Source organism: Lotus japonicus, chromosome 3 (genome assembly GCF_012489685.1).
Source record: "Lotus japonicus ecotype B-129 chromosome 3, LjGifu_v1.2".
In the NCBI taxonomy this organism is placed as follows: domain Eukaryota; kingdom Viridiplantae; phylum Streptophyta; class Magnoliopsida; order Fabales; family Fabaceae; genus Lotus; species Lotus japonicus.
This window is the reverse complement of record NC_080043.1, coordinates 71,000,001-71,009,053: the sequence shown is the minus strand read 5'-3', so window position 1 is coordinate 71,009,053 and position 9,053 is coordinate 71,000,001. Positions and strand designations below refer to the sequence as shown.

General features: G+C 37.0%; 2 protein-coding genes across 2 annotated transcripts; one reads left to right on the top strand and one right to left on the bottom strand.

The window, feature by feature from the left end:
- Positions 1 to 430: 430 nt before the first annotated feature.
- On the top strand, positions 431 to 5,216 carry LOC130745615 (MICOS complex subunit MIC10). The gene is made up of 3 exons (XM_057597965.1): positions 431 to 627; positions 4,018 to 4,157; positions 4,971 to 5,216. Exons 1-3 carry the CDS (start codon positions 495 to 497, stop codon positions 4,989 to 4,991), a joined length of 294 nt encoding a protein of 97 aa, XP_057453948.1. The 5' UTR covers positions 431 to 494; the 3' UTR covers positions 4,992 to 5,216.
- A 487-nt stretch (positions 5,217 to 5,703) lies between these two features.
- Positions 5,704 to 7,683, bottom strand: LOC130745614 (uncharacterized). Its single transcript, XM_057597964.1, has 3 exons — positions 7,443 to 7,683; positions 6,648 to 6,942; positions 5,704 to 6,293 (listed from the first exon to the last, which is right to left on the bottom strand). Exons 1-3 carry the CDS (start codon positions 7,567 to 7,569, stop codon positions 5,771 to 5,773), a joined length of 945 nt encoding a protein of 314 aa, XP_057453947.1. The 5' UTR covers positions 7,570 to 7,683; the 3' UTR covers positions 5,704 to 5,770.
- Between the last annotated feature and the right edge of the window lie 1,370 nt (positions 7,684 to 9,053).

Below are 9,053 nucleotides of genomic sequence, written 5' to 3'. Positions count from 1 at the left end.
TTATGCTAACGTGGCGCAAGATGGGGGTGAGTTCCTCTAGTGACACGTGGCAAATTTTCCTTCTAATGGTTTCTCATTTTATTTATATTGAGATATTAACTTTTTAAAGATTTTTTTCAAAAGACAGTCACTAATATTTTGGCCTTAAGCCCCAAAATGTCTATACACGATCGTGAACGTGAGCTTGAGCATCTTCTTCTAAAAGACTCTTTGCGAGACTTATAGTTTTTGCTTTCTTTTATCTTATTTTCCGAAGAACAAAATGGTGTTAAAAGCAATTTTCCAAACCTAGTATTTTTTTTGTAGATATTTCCTAAACCACATTTAGCTGGGCCAGGCCTCTAAACCAAAGGCCCAAATTGCAATGGTTGCTCGGGTAACCCAACCAACATCACATTTTTCCAGAACAAGTAGACCCATGTATCAAAGGCATCACTCACACCAGAATAAAGAAGAAGAAAAAGAAAAAGCAGAAATTGAAAGCAGCAACAACAATGGCTGACAACAAAGAAATTATTCCGCCGCAGTACGACCTCGATGCCAAATGGGACGCTTGCCTTGATCTCACCGTCCGCCGCTTCGTCTACTCCTCCTTCGCCGGTGCTCTTGGCGGTCTCCTCTTTTTCAGTCAGTACCGCTTCATCTTCTCTCTCTCTCTCTCTCTCTCTCTCTCGCTCGCTTCTCCTTTATCAATCTGCTAGTATTGTATGTGATACGTGCTTCAAATCTATTTCGATTTCGTTCTTTCTGTGTGTGATTGTGAGTGTTAGATATTGTTTTAATCTCTGAAGAAAATCTATACATCTTTGTGGATGTGATTCTAGAAGATAACAAGATATATAGACACATAATTAGGAATTAGGAAGAATGCTAGATGAGGCATAAGGTTGAAATCTGTGGTCTGAACCTTGAAGTTTGTGGGTGGGATAAGAATATAATTTAATTTAGTGGATTATGCAAGCATTTGAAGATTATTTTTGCTGTAAATGGATTTTGTTTTTATAGAAATTGTGATGATTTGTAGGAAAGTATTTTTCATGAAGAATTATTTGGGTCTGTGTTGTTTTGCTAATCAAATGGAAGAATGTAAACATGATTTATAAAGTGTTAATGAACTCTATGTTGCATAAAGAATAATGCCAGAAATGGGTTGTTTCCTGGTGCTGGTTAAGGGTTATGAAGAAACAGCGTTTCTGGAAAAGTGAAGGGGGGGGGGGGGGGGAGATTGAATATGCAAGTTCAATTTCTGAAGAGATCTACTACTCTATAAGGGTGGAAGTCTATGTAGAGTTGGAGAAGGGGGGGGGATTGACTATGCAGGTTCAGTTTCTTACATGAGGTCAACATCTAGCTACTGTATGTTTCTTGGAGAAAATCATGTAACATGGAGAAGTTAGATGCGTAATGTAGTTGCAAGGTCAAGTTTATAGGCATTTTTTTTTGGAGCGAAGGCAATGAGAGTTTGAGTTGTTGCTAATGAAGATGATTTTGGATGGCCTTAGAATCAACTATGAAGCCCCTATTAAGTTTTTTTTGTTAAAACAATCAGCCATTATTAGTATTGCAGTTAATCTAGTTTAGCTTGAAAAGACCATGCACATAGAGGTTGGCTGACTCTATCACAAAGAAATACTGGACAGTGGGTTGGTTATCATAGGATATATCCCTTTGGGTATCAGTTGGCTGATATGTGGATAAATAATCCACAAAGCAATTTAAAGAACTATCTGACAAGTTAAAAATGATATCTATTCACAAGCCTGAGGTGGAGTGTTGAGTTGCATAGATCATGGTAGTTAAAATCACGAGTCAACACATAAGACTGTTCCAGTTTAAGATCCTGATTCAACATCAGAACTCAATTTTGTGAAATTATCCGGATATGCGATTCCATCGTGTTGGCAAAATCATGTAGGTTTTCCATTTGGACCAATGACCCTGTTTCTGACCCTGTTCTATGCAAATCTTAAATGACCTGTACACTATTTCCTATCCATTTCATTTTTTTTTTCTTTGATTTGTTGTGGTGCTCTGTGTTTCTTTGTGGTTTGAGTCAGTTTGGGTTGATTTGCTGGTTCCTCTGCTATGCCTCTCTTCTCTACTGCTTAATCGTTCATTTGTACTGCCGGTGGATCTAATTATAGTGTCTGTACTTGTGGTACAATTTGCTAATTTAGGTTCCTCTGGTTAACCTCTCTTCCCTGCTACTCAGTCGTTCTTCTCTGCTGCTCTTAGTTTGATTTGTTGGTTTTAGGCTGTAAGTGGTGCTAGTTTGTGACTTACGAGTCTTCTAGATTTTGAATTCATGTTTAATTATGTGTTTGTGGTGACTTAAAGCGGCTTTCTTATTTATAATATTTGATTTGATATGCACATATACAAACTTTGTAAGATCTTACATTCCTCGTTATGATCCCACGAGTTAAGCTTTTCGCCCACCTTGATCCTTGATAGGATCTCAATTTCGTCTACCTTGGTTATGATCATACTCTCATTCTACATATTTCTCACTCTTTTACATTTATCAGGTAGTTAATTAGGACATAATTACTCAAATACTTTGCTTTTATTCTAGGAATCTAATCAGGACATAATTACTAGATGTTTGAGCTCGTTCACATGACCCATGATTCGTTGCTTGCTAGGTTCAGGCTGACCAGCACTGACCAGACATCTAAAGCTGCACACGCCCTTAGTAGTATTGAGTATTTGATCTTTTGGTAGGGGTGGTTCAGATTGTTTGCTGGCAAAACTGATAGGTCTGCCATATCTATGTTAGCATGTTTGAAGAGACTGACATTCTGCAGGTTATGTGTTTGCTGACGCTTTGGCTCCGGTTGTTTCCCTTAACCAAGCCACTACGGGCGTTTGTCCGTGGTTGGGTGCTTACTTTCTCAACACAGACCAAACCACCAATGTTCTGAGATCTAAAGAACCTTGTTTTAGGGAAGGCATCGATTCTGGGTTGTCTGTGTGTTCTTCTATTGTGTCTGAGATCTAAAGAGCCTTGTTTCCCTTCTCTTTGGGAATTGGGTGATAGCTTAGGCTATGATGGTTTGCATTATTTGTCTTGTGTTTGTTGGTTTGCTAGCTCGAGAGGGCAGTGTTAGAATATAATTAGAATTTTAGATTTCCTTAGGGTATCTTTTAAGAATGTAGTAGAATCAATTAGTCACATGATTGGGGAAGCAATCTTAGTAGCTGTTTCAATATTTTATTTTATTAGGTTATTAGTCTTGTTTTAAGTAATACTTGATCTGGCTATTACCTTAGAGTATCTTCTATAACTCTTTGTTTCCTATCAATAATATATTCACTGTTAGAACTTTCTCTCTTTGACTTCTTCTCCTAGCCAAAACCTATAATTGTCTTTAAAATGTAACTTGACTCAGATAAATGTGAACTGATGAGGTATGACTATGAACCACTCAATACCAAGCTTTTTATTTGCTAATCCAAAACAAACTCTATCAATTAGCACATTAACGAATTTTCTAATAAATCAGCATGTTTGCAGTTTCCTATTTTAGTTTGACAATTATATTGTTTGATAACTGAGTTATAATACCATGTGTTTGCTACATGTAAATTTGGATGAAAACTAAGTAAATTATCTACAATCATGTTAATCTTTTTGCTCTGAGAAAATGGGTTTTGGAAAAAAAAATTGCATCATTGGACTTGCCTGTCTGTCTGTTCCTCAGCCTGTTTTAGTTGCATCTGTAGTCTGCTATCAGCTTAAAAAGAATGTATGGATAATATGCATCCACTGAAATTACCCGATTTCGGTGCAAGCAGGGTTCATTTGGCATGCTGTATTAGACACTATATGATAAGCTAATATAATACATTATTCATCTACCACCCTAATGCATCAAAGTGATGGATATCTTAATCAAACCTTGAAGGATGGGATTAGGTTTTCATGTATAAGCTAATATAAAAACTTCCTCTTGATATCTCTGGTTTTGAGACTACCCCAAATAATTAATATGGAATTATCCTCTTGTTTACTAGGGAGTCCTGTGACTCGCTGGGCATCTATTGCTTTTGGTGCTGGAGTTGGAATTGGATCTGCATACACAGAAAGTTCTCGCCTGTTTGATGGACCTCCAAGGAAGTTGGCACTACCTGAGGTCTCAGAGACTCCTATTCAGGTTGGATTTGGCTATTATTTTCTTGTTTATGTATAATCATTTATCACAATTGTGCAAAGCATGTGTGATATGTCAAAAGCTACCAGTTGCGGAGTTATAGGGTTAAAAAATGCATACTTTTAATGTAACTGGGAATTGAGAATGGTAAAAATGAGAGAATGAATTAAGATGATGGAAGGTTTTTACTTTTTAGGCATTGTGGTTGTGATCAAAGAAAAAGGTTATTTGTGTGTCCTTGCGCTTTACCTACATGTGGAAGCGGTCTAAATTTGGATACAAACCTTTGGAATCTGGATATTTGAACTTTTCTTGTCATCATCATCTTAAAAGGGATAGAAAAGCAAAGCCACACGGCTTCAACTTTCGGTTATTTGCAAGTACATGCCATAAACAGAAAGGATTAACAATTAATAAACCTTCTAACCTTTAGCAATTTGGTTTCCATCGGATATTCATATGCTTGATATTCAGCATGAGGACATTAGTTATATGCCTTCCTCATACTAGTTTGGGGCGGATGGGTTTCTTTTTGGGGTGGGGAAGAATGAATGAGTGTATAAGGGAATGGATTATTTTTGGTTATAGAATTAATAAGAACATATATCGCATTGACATAGACATAGCATGCGGATAGTTCTTAATGTTCTTATATTTAATCTGAATGTTACAGTCATCACTCATCAGCCATGAGAATGGTGTAGTAAATGACAGGGTAACCCGTTAGTTTTGCTCATTATTTTCTTGCAGGCAACCTATGTCTTTCGTGAACTAGGTTGTAAATCTAATAAGCTTATTTTTTGCTTTTGTTTCCAGAGTGTGCAAGATTCTGAGTAGACGTTGTACCGGATCCTGGTGCGAGGACAATGAAACATAATTTTCGAGTGATTATTGATGGTTCCCTTAGTCAATTATAGTTGTTGAAAATGTTGCACTGCCATGATCATAAATTAACATCACGCAAGGAGATTCATTCCCAAGCTATTTTCTTTTTGTTCTCCTGTAATTTTGCAGTATGTTTATGTGATGAAGCATAAAAGAAAAAAAGAAGTTTTCTCCTCATCTGTTATATGTTTGCTTGGTTTTCAATTTTGATCTATAACTTTGCATGCCAATGTTTTAATAATTGGATCAGAGATTCAACCGGCAAAAGTATTGCATACCAAGATTAACTGGTTTGTTCAATGATTGAATTAGATGAAATAGTAATTGATAATCAATGTAATTATATGTTAATGAGTCTGATGACATTAGTTATAACCTTATTTTTGGTTGCATGTATGGAAAACTCTAGCAGAATTGATTCTGTGCAAGAATTGCATCTTTCTGAAGCTCAAAGTAGTTCTTTAGTTTTTGATGGAAAATGCACGACTCAGCCTATCACACGCTAATGCAAACATATATATTTTGGGGGTTAGAATGATCTTATTTGATAATCTGCCGGGTCCAGACCTGTGTTTGTAAACTGTAAACACATGCCTAAGTTTTTGCCTTAGTATCAAACCTATTTTCGTGTTATTAACATTCAGAATGTTCACAAAACTAATGGTGCAGAAAAAAAGAACGAATCTTATGAAAAAGTTAATAGACATTATGTATAGCCTCAGTATTTCATTTTATACCATCAAATGATCATGTAGCCAGTCTTTCATAATCACAAAGGCTTGTTCAGCATCCTCATCTTCTTCAAGAGATGCAGGCCGGTGTACAAATCCTTGACCTCTACCTGGAAATATCACTACTTTGGAGCCCCTATCTATTTTCTTCTCAATATTTTCAATTTCGCTTACAGCACAAAGAGGGTCATTGTCCCCTAAAATAAACAAGACAGGAACTTTTACATCAGAAGCAGCAAGTGGATCCATCCTTGTGCCATAGAAGGAGATTCCGGTGCCGAAATAAGCGCCTTGGTCTTGTGCCAGCACCTCTAACACTTTCCCACCTCCAAAGCAGAAGCCAATTATACCAAGTTTTCTGGAAATTCCTGCAGCTATGAATTCATCAACCAACCATTTTGTCCATGTGGTGATGTCTTTTGCAATCCTCTCAGGATCCTGACTTGCAATCCATTGTTCAAATGCACTCTTTGGCTGGTCCTTTGTCCATGGATTTCCGCGAAACAAGTCAGGAACTAGAATGCTGCAAATTGGTTTACAAGGAGATATGCTAAGAAGGGTCTTACAATGTGAAAATTGCCATCACACAATGTGCATTTTGAAACTTATAAATGCGTGTTTGAGTCAGTATTATCACAACTGATTTAGGTAAAATTGATTATTAGTAAAAGCGAGTTGAAAGTGAAGTGATTTATGTTTGGATACATTTATGAAAAATGTAATTATTTGTAGGGTGTCGTGAAATCCAGTTGCAAAATTTCGTAGTTGATTAGGTTCAATGCAGAAGCTACTAAAGAATTGATTTGGGGTTTCATAACAGAGAACCAAACAAGGCAAACACACTAAGTTGATGATATCTTGGGGTTGAGAAACATACTTGTAACCATTGCAAGCTACCCGGTATGCAAAATCTCTAGTGGAGGAATCCTCAAATCCAAAAATATCTGAAAGAAGCAATAGGCCGGTTCCATTATTATTTTTGACTGCCTTGAGCAGATATGCACTCATATTATCATCGTCATCTCCAAGTGAAACCTCTACTCCACTGACTAATTCACATGCTTCATCATTTATCTCATTTTCCACATTCAGTAAACTGCATGATATTTTCGAGACTGCAGCACCTTGAACTGGTTTTTGACTATTCAATTTGCATTTCTTCTGAAAACAAACTGAAGAATTGCATTCAACAAGGTAAATACAGTGCATGATTTATATTAGAAGCGGTTAAGTATACATTGGTGTAATTCAGGAGTGTTAAAGAGTTAATTATTTGTTACAAAAGCTGAAGCATGAACTGAATTTGATCTAAATTGCAAGATTTGGGGTCCAGTGTTGATATAAGCACTCCATAAATGGATATCTTCACAGGTTTAAAGAACAATTGAACCATTGGGATTTTTCTTTTATCTAGTATCTACAATATGAATTTGAAAAAAAGGGAACAGTGCTGTGCAGCACATCCTAGCTAGCAAAATCAGAAATCAAAAGAGAATTACAATTCATCAATAAATTCCAATTTAGTTTTTTGAGTAGTATGAAGTCAAAATGTGATAAAAGGGTGCTAAGCTGATAGTCATTCACCGTCACTCACAATAAACATAACAAAATGTGTTGTATTTTAAGTATAGAATAGTAATAAAGAGTGAAGGGAAGAACATAAAGAACGTACAGAAGAGAGGGGAAGCAGAAGCAAGGTTCGGATTTGGAAGGAAATCGCATTGACTCCGGAGAGGCTTAGTTACTGAAGCACAAACGCAAACTTGGACTATGCTTGCTCTTGCAGTTGCTAACTCCATTCTGGGCTTCTGGCTGAGTGCTAATATCTGCTCTCAGTAAACTCTGGCCATAAGAGGGAGGGAATATTTCTGTCAAAAATATCTATACTATGCTTTTGTCTGAATCCAACATATCTTTGTTTAATCATTAATGTGAACACCACCTATAAATGACGAAAATCCATAAATAACCGCATCTTTTGAAACCAGTATTTTGGAGGAAATCTTCGGTACTACTACATCCCTGTCTAGTTATTTACTTTTTTTTTAATTTTAGAAAAAAATTAAATTATGAATAAATACCATAAATCATAGGTGTCATTCTTTTCCTATTCAAAAAATAAAATAAAAACGATAGGTGTCGTGCAATGAGTGGGAGGAGTATGTGTTACATTAATACACATAAAATTTCCAATTTTCCTCAACTGCATCCAAAAAGGCAAAAACCTCACACTTGGTCGGGGACGCCAAATAGAGCAAATGACCTCGCTTGAATTTTTTTAGGATGTCCACACCCCCGAGGTTTATGGACGAGAGAATACCTGAAATCCTTATTAAGGACATCCATTGAGCCCCCCTCGAGTCAATAAACAACATCATTTAAACCCTCCAAGAGCAAGAAGGGACCAAAAGAAGAACCAATCTACGAAACAAAGCCTATGTCGAAAGCAGCGCCACCCACCACCGAGGAAGGAAGAACCTCAAACCTCCAACCTCATGGCACGAGGCGGTCTCCTCCGCCATAAAACTAGAATCATGACAACAACTAAACTCGGTTGCTTCGAGGAAGAGAAAATGGATGTTATGGGAGTTTTGTTCGACGAAGGCTAGGCCGACGAGTTTGGTGACAATGGCGATGGCTTCGGTTTGTTTGTGTGATGGGAATTTGGGAGGTAAGGAGGAGGTGGGGTAAATTTGCGCGAATGATTGAGGGTTGAATCCGAAATGTTTTGGAGCAAAAGAGAGGAACTTGGAGGAGTTTGTGTTGTGATATCAAGTGTGAGTAATTCCCACATTGGAAGATAATGACAACTTTGAGCAGTTTATAAGTGAGAGAGCTCGTACACCTAATACCTTAAAGTTTTGGATGAAAGACGTGGTATTCAACTCATTTGTGGTTTGCTCTTTAGCCCAATGTGGATAATCCTCCGTAGTTTAAATCATCTCCTTTTAGGCATAACAGTGATATTAGAGCCGATGTTTGTTTGGCCATGTTGACCGGGTCCTTGTGTCAAAAGTCTTCCTAGCAATGTTGTGACCAGGCAACAAGTCTTGTTGATCAGGCCAATGACGGTGCAAATATTTGTAGGCTTCCGCTTTCGTTTGAGATTGACTCACACTTGAGGGGATTGTTGTGATATTAAGTGTAACTAAGTCTTGCATTGAAACAACTTTAAGCGGTTTATAAGTGAGAGGATCCATACACCTAATGCGTCAATAAATAGAAATGAATTTAAATTGGTCAATGTAAAAAAAATTAATAATTGTGGCTTAACAATTTGGTT

Coding starts and splice junctions, on each gene's coding strand:
- LOC130745614 (XM_057597964.1), bottom strand. CDS start 7,569: ATGGAGTTAGCAACTGCAAGAGCAAGCATAGTCCAAGTTTGCGTTTGT. Junction 6,943..7,442: donor TTCTGCTTCCCCTCTCTTCT/GTACGTTCTTTA, acceptor GCAATTCTTCAG/TTTGTTTTCAGAAGAAATGC. Junction 6,294..6,647: donor GTAGCTTGCAATGGTTACAA/GTATGTTTCTCA, acceptor ACCAATTTGCAG/CATTCTAGTTCCTGACTTGT.
- LOC130745615 (XM_057597965.1), top strand. CDS start 495: ATGGCTGACAACAAAGAAATTATTCCGCCGCAGTACGACCTCGATGCC. Junction 628..4,017: donor TGGCGGTCTCCTCTTTTTCA/GTCAGTACCGCT, acceptor CTTGTTTACTAG/GGAGTCCTGTGACTCGCTGG. Junction 4,158..4,970: donor TCTCAGAGACTCCTATTCAG/GTTGGATTTGGC, acceptor TTTTGTTTCCAG/AGTGTGCAAGATTCTGAGTA.